The following is a 21721-nucleotide window of genomic DNA, read 5'->3' as shown; positions in this document are numbered from 1 at the left end:
AGACTGTCCCTTTAAGATGTTGGTTCACCGAGTAGTGAAATGCAATATTTTAATTGCTCTAACATTGGTTTAAAATTTTGCATACAAAGTAGAATATGGTGTTGAATATAAAATTATACTCAAATGTGATATTCATTAATAAACACAAATGATCCATCAGAAGAGTTGATAAAACATCTGCTTAATTGAATAGTTATTTGTTCACAATAAATTCATAGGAGGAAAAAAAAAATCATCTTTGGGACATTCACCAAAATACAGTATATGAATTCTATAATAAAGTTATTCACTTTCCCAAATCATAGACGGTTGTGCCATATGCTTTTACTTGACATTGTAGATGTAAACCTTAAAAAAGTTTCAAAAAGTTTTGCCACCTACAGAAAACATTAAATAAATTCTAAACCCAAATTTTTCCTTTCATGATTCAGATAGAGCAAGCAATTTTAAGCAACTTTCTAATTCTCCTATTATCAAATTTTCTTCGGTCTCTTGGTATCTTTATTTGAAAAAGCAGTAATGTAAGCTTAGAAGCCAGCCCATTTTTTGTCTAGCACCTAGGTTGCACTTGCTGATTGGTGACTACATTTAGCCACAAATAAGCAAGCACTGTCCAGGTGCTGAACCAAATATGGGCAGGCTCCTAAACTTACATTTCTGCTTCTTCAAATAAAGATACCAAGAGAACAAACAAAATTGATAATAGGGGTAAATTAGAAAGTTGCTTAAAATTGCTTGCTTTGTCTAAATCATGAAAGAACAAAATTGGGTTTCATATCCCTTTAAGCTAATCTTATATATCACATGGTATGTAATGCATATTGCACTAGCAAGTACTTTTAAATATTTGGTCTCTATACACCAGGAAATGTCAATAGTTTGATATTTCTTGGTCTAAATACACACACAATGATTAATATGAGAATTCAGCTAAATAGACTATAAAAGAATATAAAAAGGAGAGAAGAGAGAATTAAAGGGACAGTGTACTGTAAAACTGGTTTCCAATTACTTTTTACTCCAGCTGCAGAGTATAAAATGTATGGGAAACTGCTGGTTTTGCTTTGACACCACAACCCATTATAATTGACTGGGTTTGCTGTGGATTCAGATATTTTTAATTTCATCACACAATGTTTCCTTATCTTATTGCTGTCTGCATACAAAAGCCCAATCCTTACACTAGACTGTCCCTGTAACAGATTATTAATAGTACAGGACCCTCTGGAACCTTAGAGTTGGCTCATTAAAGGGACAAGAAACCTATTTTTTTTCTTTCATGATTCAGATAGAGAATACAATTTAAAAAAAAGGTTCCAATTGACTTCTATTATCACATTTTCTTCATTCTCTTGTAATGCTTTGTTGAAGATATATCTAGATAGGTAGTGTGCACATGCCTGAAGCACTACATGACAGGAAATACTGCTGCCATCTAGTGCTCTTGCTAATGTATAACACTGTTGCAAAACTGCTGCTATTTACTACTGCAGACACATGAACGCTCCTGAACTTACCTACCTGCTTTTCCACAATGGATAACAAAAAAACGAAGAAAATCTGATAATAGAATTACATTGGAAATTGGTTTAAAAATGGATGTTCTATGTTGTCCCTTTATATTTTATGCCTGAGCGTTTGATATGCATAACGTTGATGTTACTTTGCATCTCTCCCATACTTCATTTACATTGTATTGCTTTCTGTGCCTACATATGGACCTTTTATTATGTATTATTTGCTATCATCATATCTCAATAAAAAAAAATATAAAAAAATAAATAAAAAATAAATAAATAAAAAAAAAATTAAAAAAATATATATATATATATAAAAAAAAAAAAAAATGGATGTTCTAACTGAATGATGAAAGAAACATTTTGGGTTTTATGTCTCTCTGAAAGCATTTAAAGTGCTATGCAAAACCAGCTGAAATATATGCACTAGCTATGTGTATTGAGAGGTTTTAGATACCTCTGAATGATTATGAAGAAGGCGGCACTCCTTTTTCCGCATTCTGAGGTATCCAAAACTTCTAAAAGCACATATGTAGTGTGCACTCACTAAATAATACAAAGTGTCACACACACAACAGGCACATATTGTCACACAGCTCTTGGCCAGGACGGCAAACTCCTTTGTAAGCAATGCTGCAAAAACAGGCACGAGCGGCGCGCACAGAAATATCTGCATATGTTTTATGACACTGGCTCTTTATCTGAGCACCTCAACAGAAGGTACAAAACTCGAGTGAAATGACAGAATACATCCGGCATTCCTATGGTTTACAAATCACAGCTAGATTTAGATTCCTTTTCAGCAAATCTACAACTTATTACTGGATTTTAGCTGCATGGTAAACTAAGCAGTTCATATCCATTTGCTGAAATTCAAGGACACATTCTTTTTCATTTCTTTTTGAACAAACATGAACCATGATTCGTTTATAGCTTGACCGTGTATTAATGCAAGATACAAGCAAATAGGCAGCATATCTGTTTTAATCTACCTGTTCATATACACTTGTGTGTTCCTAAAGGGACCAGAAACCCAAACACATTTCTTTCATAATTCAGAGTATGCAATTTTAAACAACTTTCTAATTTGTACTCTTCGCATCTTTTGTTGAAAAGCAGGGATGTAAAGCTCAGGAGCATGCATATGTCTGTAGCATTATATGGCAGAAGTTTTACTATTTCCTGACATGTAGTGCGCCAGACACACACAAATTTGATACTAGAAATAGATTGGAAACTTTTAATACATTTTAAGAAATGTCTGAATCACGAAAGAAACTTTTTGTGTTTCATATACCCTTAAAGGTGGCAGCACAAGTACGTAACACTGGCATATTGAATAAAGTTCCAGTAGGGGAATGTAGTATATAAAATAAACTATTTAAAAATGGGTATCTTTGCATGTGGCTGTCAGACCCTTTAAAAGTAACTATCTTAAACCATATTCTTACTCTTAATGTAGTTATTGTGCATGGGTCACGCAGCCGCCCTTCCTCGTCTTTCAGGTTATATCCTTCTGGTCTCTTGTCTCTCTCGCTGACTTTCCATAGCTTCACTGTTTTGTCTAAACAGAAAAAAATATGTATAAATCTTTCAATTGCAGATGGAATGAAAATGATTTGATGTATTGTACCGTAACCTGACAAATCAGTTTAACTTTGACTGTAATTTAAAAATCATATACAACCTTTTGAAGATATTTTAATATAAAACCAAAACTTTATTAACTATATTAAACATTTACTTTGTAAGGTTATCTGGTTAATTCTGGTAGGTGGTTTAGATAAAAATACGCACACACATGAATTTTAAAAGAACTACACTAGATTTTTAAAAACTATATTGACACACACCACTTCTTCAAAGAACAAAGAATAGAGTAAGTGAGTTTCTAAAATTAGATCAAAACAATTTCTGAAGAATGAAGAATGTTAGGTGTTACAATTAGTTCTTGTAGGCGTTCTCTCTTTTAGGTTTGACAGATATTCCGTCTACACCAAACTAATGATTTATTTAATATATAAATACAGCTCCACTGCAAAATTATCCCTTTTCTCTTGATTTACTACTTATAGGTATATGTACAATGAACACATTTTTGTTTTATTCTATAAACTACTGACCACATTTCTCGCAAGTTCCAAATTGTTATTTAGAGACATTATTTGCAGAAAATAACTGGACAAAAAGAAATCCGATTCCAGCCTTGCTGAAGCACCCCATGATCATTACCAATTCTCCACCAAATGTCAGTGGGTGCGAGACACTGTGACAATTGTTTTTATCTAATTTTATAACCTCAGACAAAGGACGATTATTTTTTACTTTATGAATTGGAATAAGTAAGAGTTATGAGGAATGCATTTATATAAAGCAGCCAACGATTGTTCTAATCCATTCATTTATCTCCAATCTTACTTCACTGAACAAGGAGCCAATTAAAAAGTTTGCTTCAGTGTAATATCATGGTACATTTAATAAAAATAATTTACATTTCCTGCTTGGCACTAAAAAATGTCATCCTGATTGCAGAGATAATTTGCTTGTTAATCAAAAAACTATTTTAAATCCCAATTAACAGAACACTGCACCAAATAATTAATCTTATATTTTCACACAATATGTTTTCCACCATTAACTTATTCGTTCTAATACAATCTTTACCCTGTATTAATAAGACAAGCAGCTATGGCATATGATAGATTCTAGTGTAAAATAGTTACACAAATATATGCTTCATTTGTATTAAATTGTTTTTCTATATTAACAATTCTTTTATATATATATATATATATATATATATATATATATATATATATATATATATATATATATATATATATATATATATATATATATATATGTTCTTTAGGGGTAATGACAAAATAATTTTGCTCCCTCTAGGCACAGATACATTACCAATTAAACTACTTATTCACTTTATACAAAGATGGATAAAAAGGGACTGTATGTTAAATACTGAACTTCTTTCATCTCTACAATGCAACAATGCTCTGGTCTCAGAAGGCAAATGTGAAGGAGCAATACGTTTAATAATTCTGTTTGTTCTTTTCTATACAGGATGATTTAGAAAAGCACTATGTGGTGATCCAGTGGAGAAAAGAACAGGAGCATAACAACACACAAAGTAAAGAGTGTAACAACGTCATAAAAAATATTCCATAATGTATCCAGCTGTCTTCTCTATTAGTAAACCCACCTCCACTGTTGGCCAATAAACTTTAATAACTTTAATAATACCCTACTTGTGTGTTTGTGTATGTATGTATGTCGGTATATATATATATATATATATATATATATATATATATATATATATATATATATATATATATATACATACACACACATATATATATATATATATACATACACATATATATATATATATATATATATATATATATATATACACACATATATATATATATACACACATATATATATATATACACACACACATACATACATACATACATACAGTATCCCACAAAAGTGAGTACACCCCTCACATTTTTGTAAATATTTTATTATATCTTTTCATGTGACAACACTGAAGAAATGACACTTTGCTACAATGTATGTCAAAGTATCCCATATATATATATATATATATATATATATATATAGGCATATGAGGGGGCAAATATGGCCCCCATCGCCGTGCCACATTGTTGGAGGTATAGTGGCCCTCAAAGACAAAGTTATGGGTGAGCAAAAATCGTGTTAATTATACTAGAAAGGCTATGAAATTATCTGGAAAACTGGTATAGCGTTTAAGCATGTATTCAAGCGCTTTAAGACTCTCCTCATGAGGTATACTTGAGTAAAATTAGAGGATACATCTATGGTGAGCCATTTATAGTTACTGTGCCATGTAACTTCACTAAGTTGTTGAATAGTGTGTGTACTGCCACGAATATATCCAGGTAAGGACTTTACTATTGGTTGGAGAACGTTATCAGTTATAACAGTGTAAATTTGCTGTCCCCTCAAAATAACTCAACACACAGCCATTAATGTCTAAACCGTTGGCAACAAAAGTGAGTACACCCTTAAGTGGAAATGTCCAAATTGGGCCCAATTAGCCATTTTCCCTCCCCGGTGTCATGTGACTCGTTAGTGTTACAAGGTCTCAGGTGTGAAAGAGGAGCAGGTGTGTTAAATTTGGTGTTATCGCTCTTACACTCTCATACTGGTCACTGGAAGTTCAACATGGCACCTCATGGCAAATAAGTCTCTGAGGATCAGAAAAAAAGAATTGCTGCTCTGCATAAAGCTGCATGTAGTGAGGAAAAAAACATATATTATGCTTACCTGATAATTTCATTTCCATCTGATGGAGGAAAGTCCACTGCTTCATTCATTACTTGTGGGAATTAAGAACCTGGCCACCAGGAGGAGGCAAAGACACCCCAGCCAAAGGCTTAAAAACCTCCCCCCACTCCCCTCATCCCCCAGTCATTCTGCCAAGGGAACAAGGAACAGTAGGAGAAATATCAGGGTATAAATGGTGCCAGAAGATTAAAATTAAATTTAGGTCCGCCCACCGAAGAAACTGGCTGGGCCAGTGGACTCTCCTCCCACAGATGGAAATGAAATTAAAATGGAAAACATAAATTATGCTTACCTGATAATGGGAGGAGAGTCCACTGCTTCATTCATTACTTGTGGGAACAAATACCCAAGCTTGAGAGGACACTGAATAAAAAAAATGGGAGGGCAAAAGGAGGCGGACCCTAAACTGAGGGCACCACAGCCTGCAGAACCTTTCTCCCAAAAGCTGCTTCCGCTGAAGCAAAGACATCAAGTTTATAAAATTTTGCAAAAGTATGTAAAGAAGACCAAGTGGCCGCCTTACAAATCTGCTCCATAGAGGCCTCATTTTTAAAGGCCCAATAAGAGACCACAGCTCTAGTTGAGTGAGCTGTAATCCTCTGAGAAGGCTTGTGTCCCACTGTCTCATATGCCAGATGGATCATACTCCTCAACCAAAAGGATAGAGAAGTGGCAGAGGCCCTCTGCCCCCTGCGCTTCCCTGAATACACAACAAATAAGGACGAAGTCTGCCTGAACTCCTTCGTGGCCTGAAGATAAATCTTCAAGGCCCGAAGCCCGTCCACATTATGAAGTAAACTCTCCTTTGAAGAAGGGGGGTTAGGACACAAAGGAACTACTATTTCCTGATTGATGTTATGACTCGACACCACCTTGAGAAGAAAACCCAATCCAGTGCACAGGACTGTCAAAGTGTCATCTCACTGCTGCACCTTCTTTTGGATTTTACCTTCTTTTGAATTTTACCATCTTGCCATTGTGTACCTATGAGCGCTGGTCTACTGCTGACCGTGGCCTAACATCTACTGTGGTAATCAGGAGTATCTCTGGACTCCCTCTGGTGGGACGAGGATACCATCTGTTCCAGGTGTGTGCCTAGGTCTGCCGGACGACTCATTGGTTCCGGCCTGCCTGTACCGCACAATTGTGCTTTTCATCACGTGAGTAGGATTTCATCTGTACCTATACCATTTGGTTTGTCAGCCTGATTTGCACTATGTGGCGCCCTCTATCTTTTGTATTCACGAGGTAGAAGAGGCAATGTTGGAAATATGTAAATTAGGTTGAAATCCCAGGGCACCGCCAAGGCATCTATCAGTTCCGCCTGGAGATCCCTGGATCGCGACCCATATCTGGGTAGCTTGTAATTGAGTCTGGACGCCATGAGATCCATCTCCAGCATCCCCCATCTGCTGCAGATCTCTGCAAACACCTCGGGATGGAGAGACCATTCCCCTGGATGAAACGTCTGTCTGCTCAGAAAATCCGCTTCCCAGTTGTCCACACCCGGAATGTGAACAATTGTGAGTCTCTGCCCATTCCAGAATCCGAGATACTTCCCTAATGGCTATGGAACTTCTCGTTCCCCCCCTGATGGTTTATGTAAGCCACCGAGGTAATGTTGTCCAACTGGAATCTGATGAATTGGGACGACCCCAGGGGGGGGCAAGCCCCCAGAGCATTGAATATCACTCGAAGTTCCAGAATATTTATAGATAGGCTCGATTACTCTCTAATCCATCTGCCCTGTGACTTTCTGGTACCCCAAACAGCTCCCCATCCTGATAGACTTGCATACGTGGTCACAATCTTCCAGGATGGTCTAAAAAAGGATGTCCCCTGAGACAGCTGCCCCAGTCAGGCACACCAAGATAGGGACTCCCTCACCAGTCTGCCCAGAGATAACTATTGGGACAGATCTGAATGATCACCGTTCCATTGTCTCAACATACACAACTGAAGAGGTCTGAGATGAAACCTGGTGAATGGGATTACGTCTATGCTAGATACCATGAGCCCCATCACCTCCATGCACCTGGCTACAGATGTCCTGGAGGATGTCTGGAGAGCTAGACTATTGGACGCTAGCTTGCAACATCTCTGATCTGCCAAGTATGTCTTCATAACTGAAGAATCTATTATCGTACCCAGGAATTCCACCCTGTTGCTGGGGACCAAGGAACTCTTTCCTTTGTTTATCTTCCACCCATGGGATCGAAGGAGAAGGAGGATAGCCCTCAAGTGATCCTCCGCAAGACTGTAGGACGGAGCCTGGACCAGGATATCATCTAGATAAGGTGCCACTGCAATCCCTCTGGCTCTAGCTACTGCAAATTGCTGGTCCAGGAAAGCGAACCTTAGAAACCTGATGTGATCTTTGTAAATTGGAACGTGAAGGTAAGTGTCCTTCAGGTCTATAGTCATCATGAATTGACCCTCTTGAACCAGGGACAAAATTGACCTGATTGTCTCCATTTTAAACGATGGAACTGGCAAAAACTTGTTTAGGGCCTTAGGACCTTTAGGTCTAGAATTGGACAAAACGTGCCCTCCTTCTTTGGGACCACGAAAAGGTTTGAATAATAGCCCAGACCTCTTTCTGCTGGAGGGACTGGGACGATTACTCTGAGAGATGAGAGATCCCTCACACACCCCAGGGAAGGCGTCTCTCTTCTCTGGTCTTGAAGATATGTTTGACAGGAAGAATCTGCCTCTGGGCAGATATGACTTGAATCCTATCCTTAACCTTGGGCAACTACCTCCAGAACCCAAGGGTCATAACGCCTCTTCTCCAGGCCTCTGCAAAAAGAAATAGTCTGCCCCCTACCTGATCCGAGGACGGATCGGGGGCCGCCTTTTCATGCTGACTGACTTATTGTTCTGCTTGGACTTGTTCCAAGAATTAGCTGGCTTTCAAGATCCCTTGGACTGCTCAGACTTTGCGGCAGGCTGCTGGCGCTGAGACTTGTCCACACGAAAGGGACGAAAAGTAGACCCCTTAGGTTTAGTCTTCTTATCCTGAGGCAAGAAGGCACCCTTGCCACCCGTGACCGTAGATATAATGGAATCCAGGCCCGGGCCAAACAAAACTTTCCCCTTGAATGGAAGGGAAAGCAAACGAGACTTAGAAGTCATGTCAGCAGACCACGACTTTAATCATAAAGCCCTGTGGGCTAGAACAGAAAAACCTGATGTCTTAGCATTCAGGTGAATAATCTGCATGTTAGCATCACAAATGAATGAATGCGCTACCCTTAAATCCTTAAGTAGTTCCTGAATTTCATCAAGGGGAGTCTCCACCTCAACCATCGCTGACAGAGCGTCACACCAGTAGGTAGCCGCACATTCCACTGCAGCGACCGCCAGTTGAAAAACAAACCCCATGAGTTGGAACATCTTCCGCAACATGGACTCCATCTTTTTTTTATCAATGGGTTCCTTGAAAGAAGAGCTATCCTCAAGTGGAATAGTCGTTCCCTTAGCAAGCGTGGAGATAGCACCATCCACCTTAGGGACGGTCCCCACAGCTCAAGCTGCGAGTCCAGAACGGGGAATAGCTTTTTAAAGAAGAGGAGAGGGAAAAGGATGTGCCAAGTTTCTCCCATTCATTCTTAATAATATTAGCCATCTTGATGGGAACCGGGGAGGCCTGAGGCACTACCCTGTCCTCGTACACCCTATCCTATCAAGTTTAGGGATCGAAGGTTCCTCCTGTAGTTTCGGTTCCGGAACCTCCAACGTAGCAAGCACCTCTTTCAGCAGGAAGTGCAAATGCTCCATTTTAAACAAAAAATCTGGTTCCTCTGCGGAGGCCTAGATATAGCAGATTCCGACCCAGAAGCAACATCCTCAAATAAGTCAGAGTTGTCCTTTTCAACGGATAATCTGAGACATTTAGCGGAGTCGAAGAGCCCTGAGATGGATAACAGTGCCGAACCTTCCGCTTGTGCTTAGTAGGGCGAGGCATCGCATTAATGGCTGCAGAAACCGCTGTCTGTAACTGATCAGCAAAGTCAGGCGGCCAAAGGGCCCCTCCTGCGAGAGGATTAATAGTGCCCTAGGGAACTGCTTGTGTAATCGGAGATGAGTGCAGGGAATGCACCTCGCGGGGCGGAGAACCCTCCGAGGTGGATGGCTCAGTCGTACTAAATATTCTATTCTTTTTAGATATAGCAATATTGTCAAAGCATGTGGAACAGAGTTGATTAGGCAGTTCAACGGAAACCTCCTCACAATATACACAGTTAATCAGTTTAGATAAAGAGGGAGTATCCTCTAACATATCAGAGTCCTCCATAGCTTGCATCTTTGTTACGGACTTGATAAAAGTAAAATGGCACCTTTATATCCCAATGGCCGGGGCACTCACCACCTCCTATGACCCGAACTATGAGAAACAGCTTAGACTCAGAACTCAGGTCAAGAAAGAGGAAGTTACAGAGGCCACACCCAGTCACATGGAGTGCCATACAGGATGAACTTTCATCACAGATAACAAGTGAGAGTACAGGGACTAGTCAATATACAAATTTACATCATATCGTCTGTTCATGCCTTTAGGGGTTCTGGTCTTTAATAGGAAGATCCAGTATACTTCTTTTTTATGAAGCTTTTATAGTCAGTCTCCTCCTAAGGGATCTTTTTCTATATGTTCAATGGCTGTACAGGAGAAGTTGGTAATACCTTGTTCATGTGAATGAAAATGTTTCGCTACTGGAGTTCTGGGTGAATCTTCTTCAATTGAGTTCAAATGCTCTCTAATTCTTTCTTTTAATGGTCGAGTTGTGATGCCTACATACTGTTTTAGGCATCTGTTTACATCTGATCAGGTATATAACATACATAGATGTACAGTCTATTATCTGATTTTTGTGATATGTTTCATTAGTTTGTGTTGAGGTGAATGTGAGGTTCTTTTTTGTATAAAAGCAACTTTGGCATGGAACACGTACACACTTATAATTGCCCTTGGTGGGTGACAACCAGTTGGTGGTGATATTCACCTTTCTGTGGAACTTCTTGGTGACCATGTCTCGTATGGTAGGTGCTCTTTTTGCCACATATTTAATGACATTTTCAAGTTTATTTCTTAAAGAAATGTCCCCATTGAGAAATGGAAAATATTTTCTAATATTGGAAATGGCATAAAATTGGTTGCTATATTTCGCTGTGAAATATATATATATATTCTTTTGTTATGTCTCTCGTGTTGGTATCAGAATGTGTTTTCATTTTATCCTTGATTTTTTTTTAATAGTATCATTAAGAAGAATTTGTCTATCTAGCTTTGCTTGTTTAATATTAAGTATATTTTTGTTGTAACCTCTAGCTATTAGTCTTTTTGTTAACTCATCTGCTTGATTCCTATAAAGGGTTAGAGTAGTACAGTGCAGAGATATTGCCCCTTAGGTATGCCTTTCCTCATATGGGGGGGCATGGCAGGAGTCTGCTCTTAGTATAGTATTTCTAGCCAGAGGCTTCCTATACGTGCTGGTGATAATGTTGTTCTTTTGATCATGATCCAGTCTTAAATCCAGAAATTCTATGAATGTCTCACTTATCTTAAATGTGAACTCAAGGTTGAGTTCATTGTTATTAAAGTATTCTATCATATCTTCTATGGATATATTGCCATCATCTTTATAGATGAGTATGAGCTGATCAATGTATCGACCATATATAACTTTGTCCTCGAGGGCCAGGCAGTCACTAAATACATATTGGGTTTCAAAGTATCATATATATATATATATATATATATATATATATATATATATATATATATATATATATATATATTGGCATATGAGGGGGCAAATATGGCCCCCATCGCCATGCAACATTGTTGGAGATAGTAGTGGCCCTTAAAGACAAAGTAGTTATGGGTGAGCAAAAACCGTGTTAATTGTACTAGAAAGGCTATGAAATGATCTGGAAAACTGGTATAGCGTTTAAGCATGTATTCAAGTGCTTTAAGACCCTCCTCATGAGGTATACTTAAGTAAAATTAGATGATACATCTATGGTGAGCCATTTATAGTTACTGTGCCATGTGACTTCACTAAGTTGTTGAATAATGTGTGTACTGTCACGAATATATCTGGGTAAGGACTTTACTATTGGTTGGAGAACGTTATCAGTTATAAGTGTAAATTTGCTGTCCCCTCAAAATAACTCAACACACAGCCATTAATGTCTAAACCATTGGCAACAAAAGTGAGTACACCCTAATAGGAAATGTCCAAATTGGGCCTAAATAGACATTTTCCCTCCCCGGTGTCATGTGACTTGTTAGTGTTACAAGTTCTCAGGTGTGAATGGGAAGCAGGTATGTTAAATTTGGCATTATCGCTCTCACACTCTCTCATACTGGTCACTGGAAGTTCAACATGGCACCTCATGGCAAAGAACTCTGAGGATCTGAAAAAAAGAATTGTTGCTCTACATACAGATAGCCTAGGTTATAATTAGATTGCCAAGACCCTGAAACTGAGGTGCAGCACGGTGGGCAAGACCATACAGCAGTTTCACAGGACAGGTTCCACTCAGAACAGGCCTCACCATGGTCGACCAAAGAAGTTGAGTGCACGTGCTCAGCATCATATACAGAGGTTTTCTTTGGGAAATAGACATATGAGTACTGCCAGCATTGCTGCAGAGGTTGAAGGGGTGGGGGGTTAGCCTGTCAGTGCTCAGACCATACGCCGCACACTGCATCAAATTGGTCTGCATGGCTGTCGTCCCAGAAGGAAGCCTCTTCTAAAGATGAGGCACAAGAAAGCCTGCAAACAGTTTGCTGAAGACAAGAAGACTAAAGACATGGATTACTGGAACCATGTCCTGCGGTCCGATGAGACCAAGATAAACTTATTTGGTTCAGATGTTGTCAAGTGTGTGTGGCGGCAACCAGGTGAGGAGTACAAAGACAAGTGTGTCTTGCCTTCAGTCAAGCATGGTGGTGGGAGTGTCATGGTCTAGTCCTGCATGAGTGCTGCCGGCACTGGGGAGCAACAGTTCATTGAGGGAACCATGAATGCCAACATGTACTGTGATATACTGAAGCAGAGCATGATCCCCTCCCATTCAGAGAATGGGCAGCAGGACAGTATTCCAACATGATAACTACCCAAACAAACCTCCAAGACAACCACTGCCTTGCTAAAGACGCAGAGAGCACATCTCCAGACCTAAACCCTGTTGAGCATCCTCAAAAGGAAGGTGGGGGAGCGCAAGGTCTCTAACATCCACCAGCTCCAAGATGTCGTCATGGAGGAGTGGAAGAGGACTCCAGTGGCAACCTGTGAAGCTCTGGTGAACTCCGTGCCCAAGAGGGTTAAGGCAGTGCTGAAAAATAATGGTGACCAAACAAAATATTGACACTTTGGGCCCAATTTGGACATTACCACTTAGGGGTGTACTCACTTTTGTTGAAAACGGTTTAATAGCTGTGTGTTGAGTTATTTTGAGGGGACAACAAATTTACACTGTTATACAGGCTGTACACTCACTACTTTACATTGTAGCAAAGTGTCAATTCTTCAGTGTTGTCACATGAAAAGATATAATAAAATATTTAAAACATTGTGAGGGGTGTACTCACTTTTGTGGGATTATTTTATATATATATATATATGTGTATATATATATATATATATATATATATATATATATATATATATATATATATAATATATATATATATTTATATTTATTTAATATAAAATTCTTGTTTGTATTTAATAGGAGTTTCACAAGAATTTTGAAAACCTAAATCATTTAGATTTGTATGATCTTGAAAAAAAATGTGTTTTCTAAACATCGCTCTGTATGTATAATGTCTTCGAATGTTAAATTAACTAACAAACTGGGTTGTGCAGCCCACAAGAATATTCAGAATACTCCACCAATCATATCTTGCATAGATATAAAACGGCTCTGTAATTAGCAGTGTTTTTATTTTTTAGTTCCTGAATATTTCTGAAATTATACAGCAGTTGATAAGATAGACAGATAGAGAAAGACAAAGAGAACTATGTATATAATTATATTTACACACGTGCACTGACAAAATCCTTCATCGAAAAAAAATATGCTAGTGCTATTGCCACAAGCCAGGAGTAGCACAATTTTTTAAAATTATTTATTTATTTTTTAAATGAGGTAAGGGTTGTCCAAGAACAAAAGTGAAGCTTAAACATATTAGGGGAAATAGGAATCAGTCAATTGAAAAGGACATTACTAGATTATTGAATTGAGTGTAAATGTGAAATATTTCCCACAAACTAACTTTAGAGTAATTACTTTAAACACATAAACAAAATCAACTATTGTTTTTTTAGCGTGCATTTTTTCTTTGACTCATTAAAGGGGTGGCTTATTTATAGTATTAATGATGAATAAAAAAATAAAAATTTGTTAATTTTAACATTTAAAAACAAATGCACATATGTAATTGATAAGACAAATAGAAAGATATAGATATAAACGTAATGACCCTTTTAGGCTCTACAACATTATGGGTGTGTTGATAATAGAACAAATCATACCATTTGTAGACAGAAGAAAATAAGCAGCGTTGTGTTGTGGAAGCCATCTTATCTTATTTATCTTCTCTTCGATTTCTAAACTTTTCAGGTAATCGAATTCTGGCTCATGACTCTGGAAAGTACTGTAAACATTGTATTCTCCTCTTCTGTGAGGTTGGTTCTTGCTCTGTCAGAGTACATAAATAAATAACAGATGGAGTCTAAAGTTTACATAAACATATGCTTAAAAGGTTACCATAAAGTCTCTAAGATAAAACAAGTCATTTGTGGCTTTGTACTTGGTCATATATAGGAAACCATAACCACAAACATGTTATTGATAAAGTCACTTAAAAAACAAACAAACATTAAAATATAAAAATGTGTCCCTTATACAATCCAGCAATAGAATATGAATCAGGTGTGCAGTGAACTAGAACTAAATAGACCCAGTATATCCAAATTGCATGTGTCAAGGCTACATAAATCATAAAATAATTTAGTTATATTTCATTTTTATAGAAACAGATCAAAGTTTTGGATAAAGTACAACTATAAGGCCCTTATTGATTCCATTTATCAACTCAAGCTGCATATGCAATGTCTGGGTTGTTGCTGTGAAGGCTCACTTTTGCAAGCATGCAACTAAAAATTAAAAGGGTCATTAAACACCTCAACATATTAATATAAATTGTTTAATTATATGTAGTAAAAAAACTTTGCAATATACTTTCATTATTTATTTATTTCTCCTTTCCTGTAATTTAATTCAGAATTTACAACATGGATATTTAGACACAGCTATATTCCACAGAGTCATCGGTTTCACACTCTAGTAAGCCATATATATCCATTTCTAATTGGCCTCAGCACAAAATGTAACCTAAGTTACAATATGGCGGCACCCACTGCTTTATGGACATTAGAATGTTACCCTTATTTTACTTCAATATTTAACCAAAATACATGTACAAATTATTCTCAGGCTAATCTTTGCTTTGAATACAACATTCAAGCAATGATTTATTTAGTGTTTTATATCCCTTTAAGGAGCACCCATTTTATGATCACTGTTCAAAAGTTTCAGATATCAACATTCCAGACTCTCTCATCCAGGATGACTGACCGACCGACCGACCATATGAGAGAGCAGAGGTTGGGGCTTGTGCAACATTACATTCCTGCAGTGTATACAGCATCAGAGGCCCGAAAAGTCTGCATACAGATTCCCTCCATAAAGTTCCTCCAAAAGAGTTGAGAAACCAAACGTATGTTGACTACAGAATTATAGCAATCTAGCAAATACATTTTGTGCAGGGATATAAGCAGTATCTGGTCAGATCAGCCTTTAAAATAAAAATACAGTATACATGACTTGCTTGATACAGTTTTAGAAGAATGTACTCAATGCTCCCTTGTTGCACCACCTATATTTGAAGAAAACTAAATCATCAGTGTGGTTAGGTTACATTTCTGAAAGGATAAGCAATGTGCTATCATACGTGCTCTATAACAGCTAACTTTACTTTTTATAAACTCATGAAAATGATATAGTGGAATAAACAACTGCACAACACAACTGATTTCTATTACATTTAGCTGTGTTTATTGTTTTATATGAAGAAGCCGACTATATCTTCATTCCTTGACTGTTTCCCACCCTTATTTACTGAGTGGAACACTAAGTGACTGGATCTAAGGGAAAAAAAAGTACCTATGTGGTGTGGGGAACAGCAGATATACCGGAAACATCAGTCGAGCAAGGCAACTGTGAGCTCCTAGATCGCCAGTAAAGCACCTAGAAGTGCTGCTCACTTCACTGAGTGATTTCTATTTTTCATCAGACCATCTTGTTTTTATTTACTACAATATGTGGTGCCTTGGTTTGTTTTCTTTTCCATAGAGAATGCATGACTTGCTTGATACAGTTTTAAACTTAATTATTTTATGGAGATAACAACACAACTGATTATTAATACATTTTAAACAATCTTACAACTATGGTTTGTTACAGAAAAACATTAAAAACAGAGGTTTGCAGGGATGCATTATGTAAGTAAAGATGTCAATATGCAGAAAACAACTAACTTCAGCTCTTCCACATGTTATTTTCCCTGTGCTAGCAGTAAGGTTGCCACCACAGCCATGTTTTCCTGAAAACTTATGAGCCACACATGCTTCAGGGCATGTAAGGAGGAACATGAACAGTGCTGTCAAGGGTCACTATTCGTGTGCAGTTTAGGTGCACAATGCATGTTGCCCTCTGCACACCCTACAGCATGTGTACCTCATAAATGTCCAGGAAAACATGACTTAGGTGGCAACCCTAGCTAGCAGTCACATTCTGTTTTCAACTTAGTGCCTCACTAGACACATCTTGCTTTTGTGTAAAATAAATATATATATATATATATATATATATATATATATATATATATATATATATGTATATATATATATATATATATATATATACACACACACTAGGTAAATTCTATAACCGGCACATCAAATAACTGGTTTAGGGAATTTGCAGCATTTTAAAAAACCTAGGTCACACCATTTGCGTTTTTGTCTTTTTTTGGAGGAGTATAGGACAAGCATATTTTTTTTATTTCTCTCTTACCCCATTATTGCCAAAGAGAGATCTAAAACTGCACCAATAATGTGTTCTAGCACAATCCTTGCTGGCAAATAAAGGGTTACATTTGCTGTGACGTAACAGTTTCTTCACTGGTTATGCAAAAATAATAAAAAATGCCAAGCTTGTAATACTGGCTTTATCATTATCACTTTTTAATAATCAGTTAGGGAAGTTGTACAACACCAGGAGAATAAGAGTAGGAGAACAAAATTAAAGGGACAGTCTAGTCAAAATTAAACTTGCATGAATCAGATAGGGCATGCAATTTTAAACAACTTTCCAATTTACTTTTATCATTAATTTTGCTTTGTTCCCTTGGTGGTATTTTTGAAAAGCTAAACCTAGTTAGGCTCAAACTGATTTCTAAACCATTGAAAACCGCCTCTTAGCTTAGAGCATTTTAGAATTTTTTCACAGTTAGACAGTACTAGTTCATGTGTGTCATAAAGATAACGCTGTGCTCACTCCCGTGGAGTTATTTAGGAGTCTGCACTGATTGACTAAACTGCATGTCTGTCAAAAGAACTGAGATAAGGGGCAGTCTGCAGAAGCTTAAATACAAGGTAATCACAGAAGTAAAAAGTGTTTTAATATAACAGTGTTGGTTATGCAAAACTGGGGAATGGTAATAAAGGGGTTATCTATATTTTTAAACAATACAAATTCTGCTGTAGACTGTCCCTTTAAATCTGTTAATATTAGTAAATAGCTTTGTGAGAAATGAAGGTTTGAATTTTAAAGTCCTGCCTAACACACTTTCCTAGAAAATAAAGTGAGTATCATTTTTGTAACTAGAGCATATTATCTGTAGCTTATATTTATAAATATTTTAAAGGGACAATATAGTCAAAATTACACTTTCATGAGTCAGATAGAGCATGTAATTTTAACCAACTTTCCAGTTTACTTTTATCATCAAATGTCTTTGTTGTCTTGGTATTCCTTGTTGAAAGCTAAACCTAGGTAGGCTCAAACTGATTTCTAAACTGTTAAAAACAACCTCTTATCTCTGTGCATTTTGGCAGTTTTTCACAGACAGTGCTAGTTCATGTGTACTATATATATATATATATATATATATATATATATATATATATATATATATATATATATATATATATATATATATATATATATATATATTAGTGTGCTCACTCCCATGGCGTTATTTAAGAGTCAGCATTGATTCGCTAAAATGCAAGTCTATCAAAAGAACTGAGATAAGAGGGCAGTCTGCAGAGGCTTAGATACGAAGTAATCACAGAGGTAAAAAGTATATTAATATATAACCATGATGGTTATGCAAAACTGGGGAATTGGTAATAAAGGTATTACCTTGCAACAATATGGTACAGAACCCAGCACAAATATGATTCAAGGATAAAACAGGAGTCATCTAGTGCAGTTTACATGATAGTTGTTATTCCCTTTAGGTTACTACTTTTTTACCTTTGTCTTAGGGAATTTACTTTAATTAAAGCTATGAACATTTTTAGATTTTTTACAGACATAAGTTTATAAAATATAAACTTTTGTTGTGTGGGGGGGGGGGGAGCATTAGGAGAAACCACATGGTTAATTTAATAAATATTCCATCACTGATGTGACGTGATTTTAAAAAAAATAATTTTTAACAAGAGTCCAGGGTACAAATAGCTTACATGTAGATCGGCAACAAAAGCTGTGATTGCAATGTGCTTGTGGCTCCATTTATAAATCCTGCCGTATATAATCATTAATAATAACAATAATATTAATACAAGGTACAATATATTTGTATATTTGCATCTATAAAATGAAACAGCTTGGAGAGGGTATGGGACCAAGTGTAATCTATATCTTGTGTCATTTAGGCAAAGTCTGGGAAAGGTTTAGTATGGTGTGCACGCTACGGGGGTTATGCACCTCGACCCCAACAAGTCTGGCTGAATAAATAACCCTTTTAAGTAGTTGGTAGTAGACATGTGCAATTCGGTTCGATTCGGAAATTCAGCAAATTCGGAGATTCGGATCTAACCGAATTTCCGAATTAAAATACTGCTGAATCTACCGAATAAATCCGAATTAGTTCGGATTTATTCGGTAGATTCAGATGGCCATGGATTACACTAGTATTGTACAGTATATTAGGTTATATCACTCTGCTATGGGTTACACCTAATATACAGTACATAATACTAGTCTAATCCCACCTAACACTTACCGAAATTCAGAATTTCCGAATCCAGACGAATTTATTTGAATCCGAATGAATCCGAAACAAATCCGAACTGAATTTATTCGAATCCGAATGAATCCGAAACAAATCCGAACCGAATTTATTCGAATCCGAAACAAATCCGAACCGAATTGATTCAAATTTTTCCGAATTCGAATCGCTCCAAACTGAAATTCATGCACATGTCTAGTTGGTAGTGTGGCTATTTGTGTCATTTAGGTAGGGTGACCATATTGCTGCTTTAAAAAGGACACATATGAAAAATACACGTCAGAGTTCTTATACAAAACATTTCTTTAAACAGCCCTGACATATGTATTTTTCATGTGTCCCTTTTTAAAGCGGCAATATGGTCACTCTACATATAGGTAATATTTATATGTCATAATACAGCTTATACATGCAACATAAAGGTAAATTTTATATATTGTTTTATACTTTTGTATATAGTGTACCATCAGAAAGACAGTACAGTACTGTAATCAGAAAGGTAATAGTTGCTGTTTTAAATAAATAGACTATCATTTGCATTTTAGAACACAAAGATCAAAATAAAAGACACAGGCAGAGAAGATTGTGACTTACTGATGGAGAAAAATTAGAATGTTTAATAATTAATGAAAGTGTATTTTGGAATTCTAATTTTAAGGGATTTGTATCTTTACATTAAATAGAGCTATTTGTGTTTTCTAGTGCATTAAAAATGTTTCAAAATATGGCTAAGCAAAACCAGCAAACCACAGACTCCTGACAAGTGAAACTCATCTGTCATGAGTGGTTTGCTTATTGATAACCAGGGCAATGAATGAAACATAAAAATTAGGAAGCAGCATGAGGCCAATAATGAGGGAATAAAAAAAAATAATTTTGTGGTCGGCAGTCCTTACCTCCTGCTCACGTTGAAATATTACAACGCGCCCCCCCTTGTCTCCTGTCGCAAGCAATTCTCCAGTGTTGTTAAATTCTACTGTCGAGATAATGTCAGCTGTAGAAAAGAAGAAAGACAAAGGCAATTTTTATATGACGGAACAATTCAGGCTTTCAGATGTCTTTTTTTTTGTTAGCTAAAATCTTTCTGCCAGAGGACATTATAAAAATGTAATTCATAAAAAAATAATTTTTTAAATTGACATTGCGACTCAAATTTAGGAAATACACTTTGAAACAACGAAAGATTTAGCACACATCTATAACAACAGTTTCTTCATGAAGAGCTTGAAAGGCCAAGTACATAGCTGTTGGCTTAATTTTAAATCTCTTCTTACATGCAGTAAGAACTATAATCACCTAATATATCTTAAGGTTTTCTAGTGAATTATTTTCAAAGCCTGGGGCCAAGGCCACACATCTAGCTGATATATTGTGGACACAAGGCAATGCCTCGTGAGGATAACTTTAGCAGATTTAAGGCAACATTCAGATGCAATCAAGGTTCCTATGCAGTTCCTTAAATCATTTTAACCCTTTTCCTGACAGATGGTCATACAATATTTTTGAAAGTTTAATCTCCTATGAAAAGACTTATTTATAGGTAAAAAATAAGTCTCCAAAAGCTTAATGTTTAGAGTAGAAAGTGTAGAAGGACTTAAGTATACAGAGTATGTTTAATGCATTTTTTTTAATTGTCTGTAATTGGGTTAGAAACTCAGAACTGCAAGAGAGATTGAGTGCAATCAACATTTTCTGGGTGAAAAAAAATCAAACAAAAAAAACAACAGATCCTCCCTCACTCAAGGGTATAGGATGTGGGCCAGCTTTACCAACAGTTAAGATATATATATATATGTGTGTGTGTGTGTGTTTTTAATACAATCAGGGGCACTTAGTTGCTGCTTGCTTAAGTACTCTGCTCCATAGCTTGACCTACTGTCAATGTTACTAACACACACTATGCACAAACTATTAATACCTTTTTATATTTGCTCTAATCTGTAAATCAAACATAAAATTAAAGTCCTTGTAATCAGATCCACAGCCACAAACATGCATGCCAAGCACACACCTCAGGTAACAATTTTAGTTTCGGGGACAGACTCCTAGAACAAATGATAGGATAGGCAAGGAGACCACAAACAGGGACCCTCAAAAGAAAATCAGACAGTAAGTGTGTAAACAGCAAAAGAGATGCTGATGGTCTAAAGGCAATTTGGCTTCCTTCCACATCTCCCTTAAGTTGTTCACATATCCTATTGTAGTCTATGGAATGACACCTTTTTAGATGATCTTGTCATGGTGGCTCATTAAATGGCTTATAAAAAGGATATATTTCAATATAGATTCGGGAATTACAATAGCAGAAAAAACAATATAGTCAAGAATGTAAATTACTCCCCTCTTAGAGTTGACCACTGCCGTCCCACAGTTTCTCTAAGAACCGATGGAATGGAAGTATTGCCTGGAAGTATCAAATACTAATAAAATACTTATAAAAACAATGTAGTGACATGTAAAGAAAGAG

At 36.7% G+C, this 21721-nt stretch overlaps 1 protein-coding gene across 2 annotated transcripts in view; it reads right to left on the bottom strand.

Annotated features, from left to right (window-relative positions):
* The window catches only part of PPP2R2B (protein phosphatase 2 regulatory subunit Bbeta), a 641033-nt gene that overhangs the window by 104557 nt on the left and 514755 nt on the right, over positions 1-21721 (bottom strand). For both annotated transcript variants that reach the window (XM_053717147.1, XM_053717148.1), the window contains exons 2-4: positions 20151-20248; positions 14423-14588; positions 2969-3081 (exon numbers count right to left, since the gene is read on the bottom strand). In XM_053717147.1, the coding sequence (XP_053573122.1) occupies positions 2969-3081; positions 14423-14588; positions 20151-20248 (377 nt within the window). The remainder of the gene's footprint in view (positions 1-2968; positions 3082-14422; positions 14589-20150; positions 20249-21721) is intronic.

Source organism: Bombina bombina, chromosome 6 (genome assembly GCF_027579735.1).
Source record: "Bombina bombina isolate aBomBom1 chromosome 6, aBomBom1.pri, whole genome shotgun sequence".
Taxonomy (NCBI): domain Eukaryota; kingdom Metazoa; phylum Chordata; class Amphibia; order Anura; family Bombinatoridae; genus Bombina; species Bombina bombina.
The sequence above is the reverse complement of the archived record's forward strand: the minus strand, read 5'-3'. Positions and strand labels throughout refer to the sequence as shown.